The sequence below is a fragment of the Schistocerca gregaria genome, chromosome 1 (genome assembly GCF_023897955.1).
Source record: "Schistocerca gregaria isolate iqSchGreg1 chromosome 1, iqSchGreg1.2, whole genome shotgun sequence".
In the NCBI taxonomy this organism is placed as follows: Eukaryota; Metazoa; Arthropoda; class Insecta; order Orthoptera; family Acrididae; genus Schistocerca; species Schistocerca gregaria.
Window position 1 is genome coordinate 806,516,523 of NC_064920.1, and position 21,702 is coordinate 806,538,224.

General features: G+C 39.1%; 1 protein-coding gene across 2 annotated transcripts in view; it reads left to right on the forward strand.

The window, feature by feature from the left end:
• LOC126270526 (uncharacterized) overlaps window positions 1–21,114 on the forward strand; it is a 54,093-nt gene extending 32,979 nt beyond the window's left edge. Inside the window, exons 3-5 of one of the 2 annotated variants that reach the window (XM_049974076.1) lie at window positions 4,701–4,859; window positions 17,798–18,063; window positions 19,791–21,114. In XM_049974076.1, coding sequence (XP_049830033.1) covers window positions 4,701–4,859; window positions 17,798–18,061 — 423 coding nt within the window. In that variant the 3' untranslated portion in view covers window positions 18,062–18,063; window positions 19,791–21,114. The remainder of the gene's footprint in view (window positions 1–4,700; window positions 4,860–17,797; window positions 18,064–19,790) is intronic. The other variant, XM_049974077.1, reaches the window with a different exon arrangement.
• Window positions 21,115–21,702: the final 588 nt, after the last annotated feature.

The following is a 21,702-nucleotide window of genomic DNA, read 5'->3' on the forward strand; positions in this document are numbered from 1 at the left end:
TCAAACTCAGAACCTCTCACAGAAGAACCCCAAAAGTGCCCCACTTGTGACAGAATACTTCCCGGGACTGGATCAGACCTTGAATGTGGCTCTCCAGCAGGGATACGACTTCCTAAAATCCTGCCCCGAAATGAGATCAATCCTTCATGAAATCCTCCCCACTCCACCAAGAGTGTCTTTCCGCCGTCCACCTAACCTTCGTAACCTCTTGGTTCATCCCTATGAAATCCCCAAACCACTTTCCCTACCCTCTGGCTCCTACCCTTGCAACCGCCCCGGTCTAAAACCTGTCCTATGCACCCTCCCACCACCACCACCACCTACTCCAGTCCTGTAACCCGGAAGGTGTACACGATCAAAGGGAGAGCCACGTGTGAAAGCACCCACGTGATTTACCAACTGACCTGCCTGCACTGTGACGATTTCTATGTGGGAATGACCAGCAACAAACTGTCCATTCGCATGAATGGACACAGGCAGACAGTGTTTGTTGGTAATGAGGATCACCCTGTGGCTAAACATGCCTTGATGCACGGCCAGCACATCTTGGCACAGTGTTACACCGTCAGAGTTATCTGGATACTTCCCACCAACACCAACCTATCCGAACTCCGGAGATGGGAACTCGCCCTTCAGTATATCCTCTCTTCTCGATATCCGCCAGGCCTCAACCTCCGCTAATTTCAAGTTGCCGCCGCTCATACCTCACCTGTCTTTCAACAACTTCTTTGCCTCTGTACTTCCGCCTCGACTGACATCTCTGCCCTTACTCTTTGCCTTTAAATATGTCTGCTTGTGTCTGTGTATGTGCGGATGGATATGTGTGTGTGCGCGCGAGTGTACATCTGTCCTTTTTTCCCCTAAGGGAAGTCATTCCGCTCCCGGGATTGGAATGACTCCTTACCCTCTCCCTTAAAACCCACATCCTTTCGTCTTTCCCTCTCCTTCCTGAAGAAGCAACCATCGGTTGCTAAAGCTAGTAATTCTGTGTGTGTGTTTTTGTGTTTTGTTCATGTACTTAACATGTATAAGATGTCTAAACAGAGGCAAGATGTGCCACTTGTGGATGTTATACATATTTGTAGTCACTTTTTTAACAAACTCCCACCATGAGAATTTTTTAGTGTCTTTAATTGATCCTGCAGCTCATAATGTATGGAATTGGGTACAGTTCAGATAAAGGCTTAATATGTTTTCGCTCGGGATGGAAAGGGATAAATACAATGAAGTTTTGTAAAGACAATACCTCTGGTTATGTGAATATTCTATCAGAAGTCTTGAAACTCTGATACCTTGTATTATCCAAACAGTTTAGTGTACACACTATCCGGAGTGTGACTTAACTATTCAGTGAAAGATATTGCATTAAATATGTGATTGTTCTGTTAACAGTGAGGGTTAGTGCTTACTATGAGTTCTTTTTGTATAATACTTTCTAATGTTTTGTGAATTTCGAGAAACTTCACAGCAGTGAAATTCTATATTAATTTAGGTTGGGAGCTCACCCAGTGTGTGAAGGTATAGTCTTGGAAATGCCTTGTTTAATGAAAACTTCTCTTGCGAACATTTACCAGAATGGCATTTTATGTTGCTTTATTGCATCTAGTTCCCACTTTATTATTGAATAAATACATTAAAAGTTAAGCAGTAATGGAAATTCCTGGGTCGAACAACATGTAACGCAATGGAAACGCAGCCACTAGCCTGCAGCGGACTGATGAGTGTGGCATAGAAATGCATAGTAGAAAACAATTCACACTAGCTTCACATGCACATACAACAACTGACACCAAAACCTATACTCTTGTTGCTACAATTACATCTTTCTATGTTCTGCACGTAAGTCCAACTGTAGGTGAGTGGTTATATTTAACATTCTTCAAAAATTGCTGTTGACCATATTGTTGTACATATTTTATCATCAATGGTCCAAAATAATTTGATCATGGGTGGTTAGCATACAGTAACAAAACACCCGCTACAGAAATTCTTTTAGGATACCACAGTTACTGATCTGTGTATGTACTGCAGAAAATGTGGAATTGTGTGAATAATAGATGACTGTGGCACTATAAATGTCATTGAATCTCTTAAGAAAAACAGCATTATTCAGATAATGTTGGACACTGGATTGCAGTATGATGCATAAACTGGTACATTGGGAGAAATTAGAGTGAAAATACACAAACAAGATTCAGGTCAAAAAACACCTATAAGCAATATTTGTCTCACAGGTTTGTAATAAATCTGACGGTAACATGAGAATGGACAAGTTTCAGGAAACTGGACATTCACTGAGTAGGAAAAAAAGAAAAAAAAAAAAATTAAGCACAAGGGGAAGGGGTGTGTGCAATTTTCAATAATTGTTTGTTGATATGCTAACGACTAGAAAGAAGTCACATATTACATTTGAAAGCATGAAATGGTAATGAAATATTGGAAAGATGGTAAACTCATGAGGTGGAAAAAACAAGTTGGTTGAATGTAGAACAACAGTTGAGTAAGGGAGGTAGGTTTGTGCAGCAAGGACAAAGTAGGAGATTTCTCTCTCTCTCTCTCTCTCTCTCTCTCTCTCTCTCTCTCTCTCTCTCTCTCTTTCTTCTTTTTTTTTTGGGGTGGGGGGGGGGGGGTGGCAGGGGAATGAGCTGATGTGTTGTTGGGAGGGAGGGGGTTGACAGCAAGTGCATTCTTTGTGATATTGTTCCATTTGCACTACCAGAATGTCAAGGCTGGAGGGAAGACATGGAAAAAGGGGAGGAAGGGGAAGATGCCACATTTTGTGTTGTTGAACAATATTTAAATTTTAGTATCTCTAATGGGTATAGTCTTTTGAAGGATCATTTTCTGGATCATGCCAACTTTGTGCAGTCACTGTTGACACTGCCATGTTGCATAGTCTGATTTGTCAATTTACTCTAACAGTGCATACGACTATTAAAAACTTTGTTGCTGGAGAGACATCTGAGGAAAACACCAGAGCACGAGTGGAGATAACCAGGAAATGAAATCCCAGGCAATGCAGCTATGTCATTATTTCTTGGCATCACAAACGTATAGAGTATCTTAATTGAAAATTTTTCCTTGTTCAGCATCTTTTGTGTTAAGTGTTGGTTTGAGCAATAAAATGTAGGGCATCAGACTCAGTTAGCAGTAACAATAATGTGGAAATACTTAGAGGCATTGAGTTGTAGGAAGGCACAATGACAAGGAGTCCGCAGCTCGTGGTCTGGTGGCTAGTGTTGCTACCTCTGAATCACAGGGGACTAAGTGTTTGTGTTGTCCTCCTCACTTCATAGTCACTCGTGAAAGTGAGTATATTGGTCTGTGTAAAGATTGGGACTTTGTACAGATTCTGATGACCTCGCAGTTGAGTTGCATTTTGAAATATTGTAGAGGATGGGTCCAATCAATTAGTATTCCCTTTGGACCTTGTAAAACATCAACTGCTGTCAGTAGTGCAGTTTGCTAAGTTAAAAAAAAATCATTCTGTCAGTTTTGTGCATTGTGTTACAGGTGATGTTTACCCTGTGTGTTGCAAGCTTGGCCATTTACAATTATTGATTGAATTCAGAGGTTATTTTAGATACCAACTCGGTGATTGTTTGTAGCTCATAGGTTTACTTCATTTTACTGTACAGTTGTTGATAAATAGCTGCAGTATTTCTTAGACATGTGTTTTTAAAATGCCTGATTGCAAATATGTAATACATGGCAACACCTTTCTTGTTCTCTCCCTCCCTTCCTCGTCAGACATTTTAGCTACTGCAGATCATTAAAGAACATAATGAATTACAAGGACCAGTCAGATTAAAATGAGACAGATGGGAAAAGTTAGTAAACTGTTATTTCAAAAGTAACCAATTATCATAACTGTTAATACATCTGTCCAACTGTGAGACAAGATGGTAAATGCTTTCATGGGAAAATGTTTGTGGTTGTCTTCAGAACCACATTCATACCCAGGTTTGCACCTCCTTGTCTGAAGCAAACTGATGGGCACAAATGTCTTTGCTCCAAAAATACAGAAATCACGTGGGGAGAGATCAGGACTGTATGGACAATGTGTAAGGGTTTCCCATTGACACATCTGCAGCGTAGCCAAAACAGGCTCGCCAGCTCTGGGGAAACTCGGTGACATTTTTCTTTGACTGCAAGGGGGTGCTGCTCATGGACTTTCTGGAGCATGGTACCACTATTAATGCACAGTGGTATGTGGACAATTTGCCTAAATTGAAGTTTACCCAAACACACAGGAAAGTTGGCAGGCGGCATAATTCTGTCGCAGGGCAGCCTGCTGCAGTTTTTCAGACTAAACTGCAGAAGTTGTGATGGAAAGCCCTGACACACCCTCAATGCAACCTACTCTGTCCCCATATGGTTTCAATATTTTGGAGCCCTGAAGAAATGCACTCATTGCCATCAATTCGCAAAGGTGCACACCTGGGTACAATTGTGGTTCTGTAGGCAACTGCAAACATTTTTCCATGTGGCATTGATTGTTTTGTCCCACAGTAGGATAAATGCATTAACAATTATAACAATTACTTTTGAAATAATAAAATTTTCTTTATTTTCCATCTCTCTCATTTCCTTGTGATTGCCCCTTGTACATTTCTGCTTAGTTTGTTGAGTGTCTTAGTTGTTAATAACATTAGAAATTTGTTGGCAGAACTGTAATGTAGTGTGTTTATTCACCACAGTACAGTCCTTATGTAAAGGCACAGCAGCACAGTAGAAGATACTTAAGGCGTGGAGCCTGCTCCGAGCTGCAGAATCTCTGTATACCATCACCTCGTAAAAAAGAGCCAGTTAGTCCACCTGTCAGTCCGAGCAAAGTGCGTTTTCACCTTTTTTATAAGGTTAGTATTGTAGTCATGCTGTAACATTCAGTGAGTGTGTGTATTTTTGATACCTATTTGGAACATGAAAATGTAGTGTGGCTACATAATTAAAGTTTCTTGAAAAATATTAAAAAGTTGCTTGTGATCATTAAGTCAACTGGTAATTAATAAAACTAAAAAAATGTTCTCCAGTATAATAAAATTTCTCTTTATTGTTTGCGGAAATGGAAGAAACAATTTATTCAGCAGAGGTGAATGATGAATGTGCTGACTGTAAACAGTAGAAGTTGCAATATTCTTTCCTAGACGAGATTCATTCCTACTTTAACCCGAATAAGCAAACACAATTGGAATATCTGTCTTCCCAAACAGCAATAACCATAAAGTTTAACAATAATCAACATAGATTTATTTGTGATTAATTATAATTCCAGCCTTGCATTGAGTAATTATAAAATATTTACTTGCCTTTCATCTTGATGTCTACAGGGCAGATTTGTTTTTGTAATGTTTGAAACACTTGTCTGCCAGTCAATTTTTCTGACATGGATTTTCATTCAAACCATTTCTCACAGCACTGTGTATTATGTTTACACATCAGAAAAATATTAGCTAGATTAAATGCAACATATCACAAAACTGAGAGTGATATGTTGACATTTCAATTGAACAGAACTTGGAAGTTACTGAACATAAGACTGTAGATGGTGTCCAGACCTTGTCGAAAAAAAAAACTTTGTTTTAGTTGCTAGAATATTCTTATTGGGACATGAATCTTGACAAAAGTAAATAGGTTTGCAAGTTACTACAATGTATTTTAATTTTATAAAAAGAGTTTTTGTTTTCTGAATTATTTTCAAATTTATAGTGGATTGTTTCAGAAATTGGTGCTTTCTATTGCGCATAATTTTATAAACAAAATATCATTGTCCTAACACCGGAAAAAAAAATAGTTTCAAATTGGGTATATTAATTTTAATAAAATTAACCTGTATCTGTGTACCAATTTTTTGCATTAATGGTCTTTACACAGCAAGTTCATAATTTAATTTTAAAGAAAATATTTTTAGTGAAGCTTAATGCATTTTTACGTTCAAAATATTGATGACTAAATACACAATAAGTTTCAATCCAAAAAAGTCTAACTAAAATTTTAATAACCTCTGAATTTTGTATATCACTCATTATCTATTAATAGACTGAATAAGAGAAAATAGTTTGGGGGGAGGGGGGCATGTATTTTTCAAAGTGCCTCCTCTATTACAAAATAAATAGGATGATGATTGTTTATTGCTATACACTATCTGATCAAAAGTACCTGGACACCCGTATTTAAAGTGAAATTGATCACTGGAGGTCATGAGAAGCAGAGGTGAGAAGTGTTGTGTTAGCTGAGAAGCAATGACAGCAGGACAGGCCAGTCAAGAGAGCTCAGTGACTTCAAACATCGGCTAATTATTGGATATTACCCGAGTAACAAATTTAACAAGAACACTTAAACTTTTCTAAAGCTGTGAAAAGTGGCTGTTCACATTATTGTGAAGATAAAGGAACAACCACAGGTAGAGTAAGACCAGGCAGACATTCTGTAAAGGGAGGGGGTGTGTTAAAATATTGTATGACTTCGGTGGAAGGAATCATTCAGGAGTTCCAAAGTGCTACCACCAGTCCAGCACACTGGATGTGTGTAGGGAGTTAAAAAGAATGGGGCACAGTGGTTGAGCAGCTTCTCGTTAAGGTAAATGCTAAGCGATGCTTAAGGGGTGTAAAGAATGATGGACAGTGGAGGTCTGAAAAAGAATGCTGTGGAATAATTAATCGTACTATACCCAATTACAATTCTATGGAAAGGTTCAGGTTTTGTGAGTGCCTAGAGAATGTACTCTGCTGTTGGTTTTGCAAATGATGGCCATTAAAAGATGAGGTGGTGGTACAGTACGAGAGCATTTTGGATGAGTTACAATGTCTATTTTGCTCCATACCTCAGTATCTTACATCACTATCTACTGTGCTTTTGGCTCTGAAAGAATGGAGTGCTATTACTCCATACATTGACACCTCACTTTAAAGCGTTCTTAGTAAACTTCTAGCCGTCACAAAGGTGGAGGGTTGACACACCCCATAATAATCATATTAATGTCACCTAATTGGTGTCAGGATACTTCTGATACAACAGTGCATGTTAAACGTACAAAACATATGTAATATATTGCACTCAACAATAACTGAAAAGAAATGCTTCTACTGATTATAGCAAATGCTTAATGAAATAATTACTTCCATGTGAGTGTCTGTATCACATTGTGTATGTAAAAGTTTTTATTCTGAAATGTAACAAAAGTTTGGGCACCTACATCAGTACGTTTAAAGATATCCATGCGATCAGGTAATTGTATAGCATTTGACCACAACAAAGAATTGTCTATAATGATTATATATTCTTGTAACATTTCAGTACTAAGCTGTAATGTTCTTTTAAGTGAGAATTAATGGAGTTTGGTGGCAGCAGGAACAGGACTTCTGGTCAGGGGTGTTCAGGGTTATAAATACGAAATCAAATAACAGTAATGCTGGAATAGGTTTATTAATGAATAAGAAAATTGGAATGTGTGTGATCTGCTGTGAACAACATAGTGAATGCTTTATTGTAGCAAAGACAGGTACAAAGCCCACATCTACAGTCTGTCAGTAAATTGATGAGCGAGCGAGCAAGTCCCTACTCTGCCAACCCAGCTATGTCACAAGGCGCTTCTACAGACCGTTTCACAACGTTGTGCCAGCCCTGTCGCGGCGCGCGCTTTAAATCTGTGGCAACGCTGTGTACAGATACATCTCGGCTGCGTTTGTTTTTAGACAAATGCATTAAGACCATAAAGAATACAAAAACGATAGTTTCTTCCAAAACACAACATTATAGAGTAAATAATATTAACATAAGAACGGAAATCAGGATTCTGCCTGTTCATGCAAATGTATGTTCCTCCACTGCTATTTGTAAAACGAACCCCATGTAATGCAATCAATCTGTAAAATTTAAGGCTTGTTCTTACTTTGTGTTTCTACTGAAAGGTAGAAGTTTTCTTTGAAGGACTGTATTGAAACTTAACAATTCTTGCAACACGAAGGGTGTTTAAAAATTAAGCAGAAATTTATAATTTTGTGTGTTGTAGTCAGATTTGGTCTACTTTTTTGTCACTGTCTTTGGAAACATGTCTCAAAAGTGTGTGTACAATGTTGTACATATTGGGTATTCACTCTGTTGTGAGCTGTCAAAAAGGTTACATGTGTTTTGCTAGCATCAACGATTGTTTTCTATAAAAATAGATGAGAGAATCTGTATTAAATTTTGTTGTAAGAATGGAATAAAGAGTGTGAAATTTTTAGAATTGTTTTGGTGAGCCTGTTATGAAAAATAAAGGGCATACAAGTGGTATAAACATTTCAAAGCAGGTCTTAAAGGGCAGCGGTTTTACAAGTATGGATGAGATTAAAAATGCACAGTTAAAAGACCTGTAAACTATCCCAAAGAAACAGTTCCTAAAGTGTCTCGGGGACTGGGAAATGCACTGGCATAAGTGGATAGTATGTAATGTGGATTATTTTGAAGAGTGTAACGTTGCTGTAGATTAACAAATAAAGTTCTTACCAAAAAATAAAAATTAATATGTAAACGCACCTCGTATGTCAAGCTTTCTGCTTAGAACTCCAGAACCGGGTTACATGTTTCGAAAGAAATTTCAGCAGTGTTTAGAATACCTATTACGCACATGTTTTAAGCAATATGTCGTAGAATCAGGTGAATAGTGGCAGAGATAGAGATTTAGTGTTCCATAAGTATCAGAGGTTTTACGTGACCTTGATACTGTCTATAACTATGGGTTTCCTTCCAAAATTATTAGATCTCCTTCGTGGCGATACCAGTAAACCATGCGGCTTATTTTCGCGTTCCTTCCTTATGGGTCCTACTGGGCGAGGCGGACGTTTTTCATAAATTGCAACCCTTCGATTGGGACTGGTAATATTAGCCAACAGTTCTTTTTGCGTCGCCTCTTTAACATACGCTGTACTAGCCTTGGAGACGATCGAACGCTCGTTGATCTGCAAATACCTCCACTTACAAAGTTAACTGGCACTGGCAACTGATACCACGAGCAGAAACGGCCCATATCACTGCACTCATATCTACACCGCTAGATAGGTAACGGGCAACAGATTTAGGGTGCCCCTATAGTCCGGTGGCAGCGTTCTTCGGGAAAGGCCACTTCCCCACCAAAAGCGCTGCTCGCTCTGTAGTTTAGACTATACCACAATAGTAAAATTATATGCCAACTAGCTTTGCAGATGAAGAGATTGAAGAAATGTATGATGCACCCAGTTGCTCCTGCTCTATTTTCTTCAGAAGCAACCCCCCCCCCCCCCCCCCCCAACCATCGGGGACATCTGCTCTTCCTTCCCAGCCGGAGAATCGTAAGACTTCTAGGCTACTCTCACCAAGAAGGGGTCCCTTGGGGACCTCCCTTTGCGAGTTCTGACCAGTGGAAAAGCGAACGAGGTGGAGATTTTGGCGTCCACTGAGGACCTCGATCTCGCCGGTCTCTCAATTGGAGGCAGCAAGTGACCCAGTGGCCTTCCAAGTCCCGTCACGCCCGTCTCGGGCATGGACGATACCATCCTCCAGTGGAACTGCAGCGGTTTCTTCCACCATCTAGCTGAGCTGCAACAACTTATCAGCCTTCGCCCTTTCTTCTGCATTGCTATTCAGGAAACTTGGTTTCCAGCAATGTGAACCCCCGCCCTCCGTCGCTATCGAGGTTGTTATAAGAACCGGGCAGCTTATGAAAGGGTGTCTGGTGGCGTCTACATATATGTCCTTAACTCTCTTCACAGCGAGTCTGTACCTCTACAAACAGCTTTAGAGGCTGTCGCTATTCGGGTGTGGACACCACAGGCTGTTACCGTCTGCAATCTTTACCTTCCACCGGATTGTGCTGTTGCGCAACATGTCCTGGCTGTTCTGATAGCCCAACTGGCGCCACCTTTCTTGTTACTGGGGGACTTAAACACCCATAACCCTCTGTGGGGTGGGTTGGTGGCGACAGGTCGAGGCGCCACCATTGAGCATTTATTGGCACAGCTCGATCTTTCGCTTTCAAATGATGGTACCTTCAAACACTTCAGCGTGACGCATGGCACGTACTCCGCCATCGACCTTTCGATCTGCAGCCCTAGCCTCTTACCGTCTGTCCAATGGAGAGTGCATGACAACCTGTGTGGTAGTGACCACTTTCCGATCTTTCTGTGACTGCCACAGTGTGTCTTCTCTGCGCCCTTGCAGGTAGGCTATGAGTAAGGCTGACTGGGACTTGTTCTCCTCCATTGCCGCTATTGAGCCTCTCTCTACTGCCGCCATTGATGCGGTGGTTCACTCCGTCACCACCGTCATCGTTACTGCCGCAGAATCTTCCATTACCCGTTCTTCTGGGTCTCCTCGGAGGAGGACTGTGCCTTGGTGGTTGCATGAGATCACTGAGGCGATTAAAGATCGCCGGTGGGCACTACAGCGTCACAAGCGACATCCCTGCCTTGAACACCTCATTACCTTCAAACGGCTGCGTGCGCGGGCCCACCGCCTTATCCGCCAAAGCGAGCAGGAGTGCTGGGAGTGGTATGTGTCCACCATTGGCCTCGATGTCTCTCCATCGCAGGTCTGGTCCAAGATCCGCCGCCTCTATGGCTATCAGACCCCCGTCAGCGTCCCTGCACTCTCACTGAATGGAGCAGTTTGTACAGACATCGACGAAATTGCCAACTGCATGGCAGAGCATTTTGCTCGGAGTTCTGCTTCTTCCAATCACCCACTGGCCTTCCACTCCATTAAAGAGTGATTGGAACGTCGAAGCCTTTCTTTTCGCACCCACCATCCAGAATCGTACAATGTTCCATTCAGTGAGTGGGAATTTTGCAGTGCCCTAGCCGCTTGTCCTGATACCGCTCCTGGGCCAGATTGTAAGGTGCTGAAACACCTTTCAGTGGACTGCCAGCGACGGCTCCTCGACCTTTACAATCATCTCTGGGTCGATGGTGAGTTTCCGTCGCAAAGATGGGAAAGTATTGTTATCCCTATTCTGAAACCTGGGAAGAACCCTTTGAAGGTGGACTACTACCGTCCGATTAGCCTCACCAACGTTCTTTGCAAGTTGCTTGAACGGATGGTGAGCCGGCACTTTAATTGGGTACTGGAGGCTCGGGGTCTTCTGGCTCCGTCTCAGGGTGGTTTCTGTAAAGGCCGCTCCGCCGCCGACAATCTGGTGAGCCTGGAGTCGGCCATCTGTACTGCCTTTGCCCGCCGTCAGCACCTGGTCGCTGTCTTTTTTGACATGCAGAAGGCGTACGATAAGACATGGCATCACCACATCCTTTCTACGCTTCATGGATGGGGTCTTCGGGGCCCTCTGCCGATCTTCATCCAAAATTTTGTCATATCGTACCTTCTGCGTGCAAGTCACGACCTCCCGTAGTTCTTCCCGAGTTCAGGAGAACGGTGTGCCACAGGGATCTGTTTTAAGTGTCTGTCTGTTTTTAATAGCCATTAACGGGCTTGCTGTGGCGGTGGGAACGTCTGTCTGTGTCCTTGTATGCTGACGACTTCTGCCTTTACTACAGCTCTATTGGCATTGCAGCTGCTGAATGTCAGCTACAGGGCGCTAACCGTAAGGCGCAGTCTTCGCTCATGGGTTCCGTTTTCGGCAGCCAAGACCTGCATTACTCATTTCTGCCGGCGACGCACTGTCCACCCTGAGCCGCTGCTTTATCTTGACAGCAAACTCCTTGCAGTGGTGGAGTAACATAGGTTTTTTGGGGTTGGCAGCATCTAAATGATCTGCGATGCTTGAGCCACACTCGCTGGGGCGCCGACCGATCTACCCTGTTACATGTCTACCAGGCGTTAATCCAGTCCCGTCTGGATTATGGGAGCCTGGCTTATGGCTCAGCATCCCCATCTGCATTGCGGGTGCTGGACCCAATACTACACAGTGGGATACGACGTGCCACTGGTGCCTTCCGGACCAGCCCTGTGGACAGCATACTTGTGAAGGCTGGTGTCCCTCCACTGCGATTGAGGCGCCAACATTTACTGGCCGCTTATGCTGCCCATGTTTTTAGATTGCCCGGGCATCCAAACTATCGTCTCCTGTTCCTGCAATCAGTTGTCCATCTGCCAGAACTTTGGCCGTTTTTTCCATCAGGTTGTACGATCGCGATCCGCGTCAAAAAACTTCTCTCCAGGCTTAGGGTTTTCACTGTTCCACCTCCTTTCTGGGCCACTTTGCGTAAACCCCCAAGGGTTGTTCCTCACTCTTGCCTTCAGCTCGACTTGGCACAGGGCCCAAAGGACTCGGTCCCTCCAGAGGCCTTCCGCCGCCGCGCGCCCATGCCTATTTTTTGTCTGTATACTAGACATTTATAGGCGTCCGTTTTTTCCATCGCTTCTATGCAGTCGCTGTGGTTATCCAATATGTAATCTTCTTGTTTAGTGTGTTTTCCCTTGACTATGCTATTTTTCTTAAATTTGTCTGTTCCGAAAGCCATATTTATATCATTGCTGAATACTTCTGTTATCTTTAGTAATTGGTTGAGTTGTTGCTGCCAGTAGTATTAGATCATCCATGTATAGCAAATGTGTGATTTTGTGTGGGTATCTTCCAGTAATATTATATCCATAATTTGTATTATTTAGCATGTAGGATAGTGGGTTCAGAGCAAGGCAGAACCAGAAAGGACTTAATGAGTCTCCTTGGTATATTCCACGCTTAATCTGTATTGGCCGTGATGTGATAGTGTTTCAATTTGTTTGGATATTAAGTGTGGTTTTTCTATTTTTCATTACTATGTTTAGGACCTGTATTAATTTAGGATCTACTTTGTATATTTCCAATATCTGTAGTAACCATGAGTGGGGTACACTATCAAAAGCTTTTTGGTAATCAATGTATGCGTAGTGCAGCGACCTTTGTTTAGTTTTAGCTTGATATGTCCCCTCTGCATCTATTATCAGTTGCTCTTTACATCCTCGTGCTCCTTTGCAACAGCCTTTTTGTTCTTCATTTATAATTTTGTTCTGTGTTGTACGTGTCATGAATTCCTGTGTAATGACTGAAGTTAATATTTTGTACATTGTTGGTAGGCATGTTATGGGGCGATATTTCGCCGAGTTTGCTGTGTCTGCTTGATCTTTAGGTTTCAGATAAGTTATTCCTTGTGTAAGTGTATCAGGGACTGTGTATGGGTCTGCAATGTAATTGTTAAATCCTTTTTTCCCCCCTAAGGTAAGTCTTTCCGCTCCCGGGATTGGAATGACTCCTTACCCTCTCGCTTAAAACCCACATCCTTTCGTCTTTCCCTCTTTTCTGATGAAGCAACTGTTGGTTGCGAAAGCTTGAATTTTGTGTTTTTTTTTTTTTCTATCAACCTGCCAGTGCTTTCGTTTGGTAAGTCACATCATCATTGTTTTTAGATATATTTTTCCCACGTGGAATGTTTCCCTCTATGTTAAATAATTTAGTTAGATTTGAATGAGTTGAGGTGAACCTCTTTAGCCAGAAATGTGCTATTTTATCATTTCCAGCGGCTTTCCAATTGTGTGTAGAATTAATTGCTCGGGTGACTTCATGTTGCAAAATTCTCTCTTCAGGCATTTGTGGTATCGTCTTGTATGTGTCGGTTTCTGCTTGTATTCACAGTGCATGTCTGTTATGTTGTACTGGGTTTGACCAAATGTTGCTCCAGAAGGGTTCCATGACTGTTACGTTTGGTTGGTTGTTTATTTTAATGTGTGTGTGTTATCTATTGTCTGGTAAAATTTCTTTTGTTTTGTGTTGAATGTTTGGTTTTGTTTCCTTCTATTTTCACTTTTTTGTATCTTCTAAGTCGTTGCTTGTAATTTCTGCTTCTTTTCATCTAATTGCTCTATCGCTTCTTGTTGTGAGATTTTACCTAACCTTTTTTGTTTTTTGTCTGATATTTCATTTCTTATAAATTGTGTTAGCTGTCTGATGTCTTTTCTCAGTTTTTCTAGTCTGATCTGTAGCCTGTGTTGCCATGCTGGTTTTGTGGGTTTTTTCTGTGTGTTGGTTGGTTTTGATCTCTGCCTAGTGTGAATATTTAGTGTAGTGAGTGTTCCTAAATAAACGAGTAGTTATAACTCGTACATAGTTGTATTTTCATTTATTTTGTTGTGTAGGATTGTGTTGATAGTTGTTATTGTTGTTTAGACTTGCGGGCCATTTGGTGGTCTATGCAAGAAGTTTCTAATGTCTGTATTTGTGTCTTTGTATTCTATGTCAACTGAAATTATTATTATTATTATTATTATTATTATTATTATTATTATTATTATTACTATGATTTCTTTTTCAAGACGTTATATCTGGTCAAAAATATCAAGTGACACGGACCTTGATCAATCGTGACTCCCTTTTAACTGTATGGTACATGTTACATTGCACTTAGGAACTTTCGGGTAATTGAACATGTATCAATAATTACAGATTTCTGTAATTGTATATATACGTTTGGATGTAGCTGTATTGCGTTGATGTACTGGTGGATATTGTGTAGTATGACTCCTGTAGTTGATAGTATAATTGGTATAATGTCAACTTTATCCTGATGCCACATGTCCTTGACTTCCTCAGCTAGTTGGATGTATTTAAATTTTTTCTCCTATTTTCTTCTGTATATTTGTTGTATTGGGTATAGATTTTTCGATTAGTTGTGTTAATTTCTTCTTTTTATTGGTATGATGTCAGGTTTGTTACGTGGTGTTGTTTTATCTGTTATAATGGTTCTGTTCCAGTATAATTTGTATTCATCATTCTCCAGTACATTTGTGGTGCATACTTGTATGTGGGAAGGTGTTGTTTTATAAGTTTATGTTGTATGGCAAGTTGTTGATGTATTATTTTTGCTGCATTGTCATGTCTTTTGGGGTATTCTGTATTTGCTAGTATTGTACATCCACTTGTGATGTGATCTACTGTTTCTATTTGTTGTTTGCAAAGTCTGCATTTATCTGTTGTGGTATTGGGATCTTTAATAATATGCTTGCTGTAATATCTGGTGTTTATTGTTTGATCCTGTATTGTAATCATGAATACTTCAGTCTCGCTGTATATATTGCCTTTTCATAGCCACTTGTTCGATGGGTCTTGATCGATGTGTGGCTGTGTTAGATGATATGGGTGCTTGCCATGTAGTGTTTTCTTTTTCCAATTTACTTTCTTCGTTTCTGTTGATGTTATGTGATCTAAAGGGTTGTGGAAGTAGTTACGAAATTGCAGTGGTGTAGCCGATGTATTTATATGAGTGATTGCTTTGTGTATTTTGATAGTTTCTGCTCGTTCTAGAAAGAATTTTCTTAAATGGTCTACATGTCCGTAATGTAGGTTTCTTATGTTGATAAATCCCCTTCCTCCATCCTTTCTGCTTAATGTGAATCTTTCTGTTGCTGAATGTATGTGATGTATTCTATATTTGTGGCATTGTGATCGTGTAAGTGTATTGAGTGCTTCTAGGTCTGTGTTACTCCATTTCACTATTCCAGATGAGTAGGTCAATATTGGTATAGCATAAGTATTTATAGCATTATTATTATTGCTTGTAATTTCAAAAATGAGATCATGTTTACATGTGAAACAATAGCCAACAGCAGTGCTTATATGAAACACTACTAATTGTAACTATAGTTTTTACGCTGTTCAGCCAAATATGTATCACAGAATACTAATCCAGAAGCAGTATTGTATGGTACAATATTTGCTGGGTATTGTACACTTCATAATTGAAATTTAGTCTATCGCTGATGCTTTACAATGTGAAATGGGCAGTTTAGTATTCCTCTCATGCTGTTAATATAATGCACTTGCGTTTTATAGCAGGTTTTAAATTTCATTTAGCAAACAAAATGTTGTTTTAAATTTGCATTTTTTAGTTTATATAATTTTACGAAGCTGTTCTTCAATCTGTCCTAGCAGGCCATACTTTTCTTTTATTTCTCTAGGTTTTGTTGTATTGTGATATTGAACTGAGTCCTTAATTACATAATGTGTAAGTCTCTAAAAGAATTTAATTTTGTTGTAGCAGTGGCTGAATAGAGTATTTCAAATATAATTAACTGTTCACAAAAGTGCAGTTCCAAGTAAATGTTCCAAAAAGATGGTTTACCTTTATAATCTGTTTCACCAGATACAGGGTGAGTAAAGAAGAAAGTTTCTTGGTTGGAGGTGTAATAGTATTAGTGATTCTAAATAAAAACCTCATATCCATAAGCCCTACTCTGAATTGTTTCCAAAGGCTCCAGAAAGGGAAAAAATGTACAAAAGTGATGTGTTCTATCTCGGAAACCATTCAGAATAGGGCAAATATCCATATGAAGCTTTTTGTTTAGAATCATTATCACCCTAAAAGCATGTAACTTTGCTCCAGGCTTATCGTGTACAATTTATGAGCTCTTGAAGAATGTTTAGTTTATGAAATATCAATCCATTTTAGTTAATGTGATGGTTACATATTTTTGCCAAACCAAGTATCAACCTTTGATTCTTGTTTGATGTCTAGCCTTACTGCTGATCACTTACAGTTAATATATGATGCATCTATAATTCCTTTCTCTCTTAGTTAATTCTAAAAAACACTTCTCAGTAAGGGCACTACAAAAAAAAGCTAAGAGGTTATGTGATTGTGACTTAATTGAAGTGGTGATGTCGTGGAACATCACCAACAGGAATGATACATGAACAGTTTTCTAATTAAATGTAATGTACAATAAAAAAGTTTACAAATAGTAGTTTGCTTATGCTAAGTTTATTTCCTGAACATTTGAGCTTTGTCTGGAGAGCTGGTTATGTTCAGAGCTAAGCTTTCTTCAACCCATTAACATTAATTTTTTCAAATTATGCTTTAAAATATTTTTTAATTATTGAATGACATTACATACAAATGTACAAAGATAGCTTTTAAATCTCAAAACAATGAACTACAAATTTTTGCATATCAGCTTAAATAAAATACCTAGTATACTTGTGCGTATGGCTTGGTCTAAAATATCCTGAAAGTTGAAGTCATCTTTTAGTTTCTGTACAGCTATGAAATCTGACCACATATTTCACAATGGCTTCTTGTGAACATAAATCTTAGAGCAGCTGCCTGGAGCACAGTGGATGTTTTTATCTTGTACCAGTAGTGAGCACTTGTCACACAATTGATCAACTGTTGTCACTTAATCATTAGTGAAGTAAAATCACATTCTTCTTTACTTTGAGTTGCTAATTTCAGTGTCAAACTCAGGATCGCTATAGACAGCCTTGTCCATAAAGATAAACAACAAACAAGAAAGAAGCTGAAGATGTGTGTTTTGTTTTCAAATATAAAAAGTTGCCCACAGTAAAGACTGTATCTAATGGCAACCACATCACCCAAAACACAACAGCCAGGCTACAAATGCAGGACCAAAAGCTCTCTACAGGCTGAACACTTACTATTCCTCCTGAGACAGATACAGGCAAGGTTTTATTTTTCCGAAGGCATATTCTTAAGTTGCCAAGAGTATATTTGGGATTTTAAGTTTCTGTCAAAATATAAAATAGAAGATAACTCGGGGTTTAAAGGGGTTAATATAGAATGACAACATTCATTCCACTCTCTTGATTTCAGCACTTCTACTTCTCTAATTGTTGTTGGACTCAAATATGAAGGTTCAATTTTCTTTATGTGCTCACTGTTTGATGTGCCAAGCCCATTGAAGTTCTTGCTAAGCAATTTCAGAGTAAAGTTTCAAAAATTTTAACTTGAAACTGACAATACTGTGCTAACTTTAGTAATAAATATACTAAATATGATAATGTGCCATGCAATAATTTGTATTAATCTAACATCAACATATTTGATTATAATTGTAGGAGGGTGGAAAGCTAAGTCAAGGAGAACACTTAATGCCCTGCCCTCGATGCTCGTTGCCATCTCACATAAGTAGCTCTGAGGGGTATGGTCGCTGCTCGAGGCCTGGCTGCTTGTTTGAATTCTGCATACACTGTCACTCTGCTCCTCATATGGGTAAACCTTGTAGAGCAGTATTGCCAGTGTTGCAAAGCCACTGCAGAAGAATGAGAAACGGTATTGGTAGTGCTGCCAGTCGCAGGAATCTGCGGAAGCTGTTACTTTGAGTGTAAGTATGGAATTTGTAGAGAGTTAGAATATTACTTGTGATCTTACTATAGTGACTTCAGACAGTTAAAATGTTGTTTTGAGTTGGTCTTTGCGCATTTAAATTCACCATGCCCAGTTATGTTTAAGGAGGCTGTAGAAACTGTAATGTATCCAAATCTGTAGACACAATTTTCTTCTGATGAATTGTGATTCCTAAAAGAAACAGCTGTGGGAGAGCAAAATGTAAGGTAATAGGCTTGTCAGGTTTATTCAGTGCCCAGTCTCTTTTCGTTAATAGTTAAGTTTTGATGTATATCACATCATACGTGTTAGTTTGTATATGTTTGGTAAATATTTATACTGCCTCACTAACATTCAATAGTCCTTAGTTACTAATCCTATGAGTAATTACTTAGTGATAGGATTACAGCCCTCTCTTTTAACCACTGGAACAAAATGTATTGACACACTTTATCTCTCTAACAACTGCTGCTTCCCCTTGTGGAAGTAAGTCACCAATTTTTATTTCTGCTTCCTATTGATGGAAGATTAGGACCTGAAAGGGCTTTGAAAAGTAAAATCTTCTGGATTAGGCTACCATGGAAGTTTGCTGCTGCTGCTGCTACTACTACTACTACTACTACTACTACTACTACTACTACTTACTTAAAGGGAGTGTGGTGGGGGGGGGGGGGGGGGCTGAAAGCAGTAAATGGGTTGTTATCCTGCTGGTCAAAGATTGCTTAAAGACACCAAGTGGAGTAATTTTATGCTGATCACACTCCAACATGGAAAAAGTGGCAGTACATTATGAAGTATGAAACTTCCTGGCAGACTAAAACTGTGTGCCCGACCGAGACTCTAACTCCGGACCTTTGCCTTTCGCGGGCAAGTGCTCTACCATCTGAGCTACCGAAGCACGACTCACGCCCGGTACTCAAAGCTTTACTTCTGCCAGTACCTCGTCTCCTACCTTCCAAACTTTACAGAAGCTCTCCTACGGACCTTGCAGAACTAGCACTCCTGAAAGAAAGGATATTGCAGAGATATGGCTTAGGCACAGCCTGGGGGATGTTTCCAGAATGAGATTTTCATTCTGCAGCGGATCTTCTGTAAAGTTTGGAAGGTAGGAGACGAGGTACTGGCAGAAGTAAAGCTGTGAGTACCGTGCGTGAGTCTTGCTTCGGTACCTCAGATGGTAGAGCACTTGGCCGCGGAAGGCAAAGGTCCAGAGTTCGAGTCTCGGTCCGGCACACAGTTTTAATCTGCCAGGAAGTTTCATATCAGCGCACACTCTGCTGCAGAGTGAAAGTCTCATTTGGAAGTACAAAGTAGTTTATTTTAACAGACTTTAATGTGACACCATTTTTCGTGCATTTAAATGAAACTATCAAGCAGACTTTACAGTGAAAATGATGTTGCAGTTTTGACTTAATTTTATATTGATCTTCGAGGCCTGGATACTGTTCATACTAGCTTAAATTTTGGAAAGGTGATTGTTTTAATGTGCGTGTTTGCAGTTGAGTTTTGCTTGAAAATGAACAATATTCAAAACTGCACTTGCAACTGTCAACATTGTTCATATATTGCAAGTGATAATTGCCATGTTTAATGACTTCTAATTTTCATTGTATATTAAAAGCTTGCAATTCATTTTTCTAATACTTTCAGTGGATGTTTTAATCAGAATCATTTTTCATTAAAAGAAATATATCTATCCTTGAAGGAGTTTCTTATTTGTTTCAGGGGGCTTCAAATACCTCAATCGTCTGTGATAAATGAACATTTAGTAACTGCAGAATGTAACTGCAATCTGGAATATCTTAAGTTTTTAACAGGAACGTTACAGTAAGACATAAGGTTTATTGTACTATAAATTTTATGCAGATACTTCTTCCTACTGTCTCTTCTGTGCTATTGCTTGTATATATTTTATGTTCTTCAGTATCATCTGTCTGTCTTGGAAAAACACTCTTGAATCACTTGTAATTTTCCTTATAGTGCTATCTGAATATGTACATACTTTTCAACATTTAGTTAGTATTAAGATTAAACAAACTTGTAGTGCCAGAAATTGTTTTGTAACTATTGGAGATTGTAATAAATTAGTAGAATTATTCCTTTTAAGCATAACTCTGACTAGAATGTTGTATAGTGAAATATTTCTGAAATAATAATGTACACCTGTTCATACAGTCTCATGTTAGTACAAATTTTTAATTTGTTTTGTGCTTCAGTTCTTGCCATTTGGCTTAAATTCAGCAGTGAATTTTTTACCATTGCAGTTTTATTTAATATAGTCCCTTGTTTGTGCCTCCTGTGGAGGAACTTTAAACGAGGTATGAAAATTTTATGGCACAGTTTTTATGTGGGAGGATGGACTCTGTTTTCAACATCAAAATAGCTTAGTTTCTATATGTACCGTGTATCACTTATGCTGAAAATGAAGTATTATTGTACAAAAAATGTTAAGTTCCTTTAAAGTGATTTTTTTTCATTGGGATATACTTCCGCAACCTTTTGGCTTACAAATGATCAGCAGAAATTTTCAGTGTTGCTTTGGAATCTCTAAATTACAAAAAACTTCTAATTATGCATTAGTAAATTTTCTTAATAGTACAAACTCCTGGAAAAAAATCCATCCAAGATTGTAATCTGCAGTGATACTTGTGGAGTACTTCTTTTTTCCATATTTAAGTTATTCAGTGAACCATATATGATCTCACATTCAATGTCAGTGCCTAATCTTTCATTATGAAATTTTTTATCTATTTTATTAATGTTTGCTAAGAAGTATTATTTTTGAGTGTGCAAATGTGTTGACCACACCACACTGCTTAAGAAATCTGAACATTTGGTGGTTAAAAATGTTCATTATTATAATGGAAAAATGGTATTCAGAATTGCAAGTGTCGTGACTGTTAAAATTTGCTCAACTATAATGTACCTGATGTAACTTTGTTGCTGTTGCACAATTCCACACTGTAAAATAGCATTTATGTTTTTAACTAAACAAATAAAATTATGTATGAATTACTTGATTGTCTGTGTTAATAAATATTTCACTGGATGAACATTGTTCACTTTCTTGTAGTCTTTCTTTAGAGCTTGAGCACGTTGAACAAATTGGACCACATCTTCTTACTGTCAAACTGATAGTGCATTAGAATACAAAACTTTTGCCCTAAGATGCTGCTCTTAATTACTGTTTTTTCTGAACATAATAAGCTTGTGTAAATATACTTTTTTCACTGCCATGTGTTGTTGATGCTGTTCCTTGCTCACTATTAGTTATCAAGCTGAGGTTACATTTTTAGCCTTAAATGTCAAAGTCCAATGTTCGGTAAAGATTTGTTGCACAGTTTTTGATAATCATGGTAACAAGAGCTTTGGTTAGCTCAGTTTGAACATTTTCTGTGTCAGTTTAAGAATGAGCCATTCCCTTGTTAAAGCTACAGAACCAATACATTTGGTACTAACAGAATTTACCAGAACAGGCTGTTGAAACAAAGTCCTGCACTATAGTTTTAACTTTCGATGATTATAACAGCTCAACTCCAGGTCAGGGGCAGTGCCAGCCAAAACATTTTTCTTTGGCATACATGTTGATAATGAATCAGTCTTGTGAAGCCAATGAAAGATGGTTTTAAGTAACTGG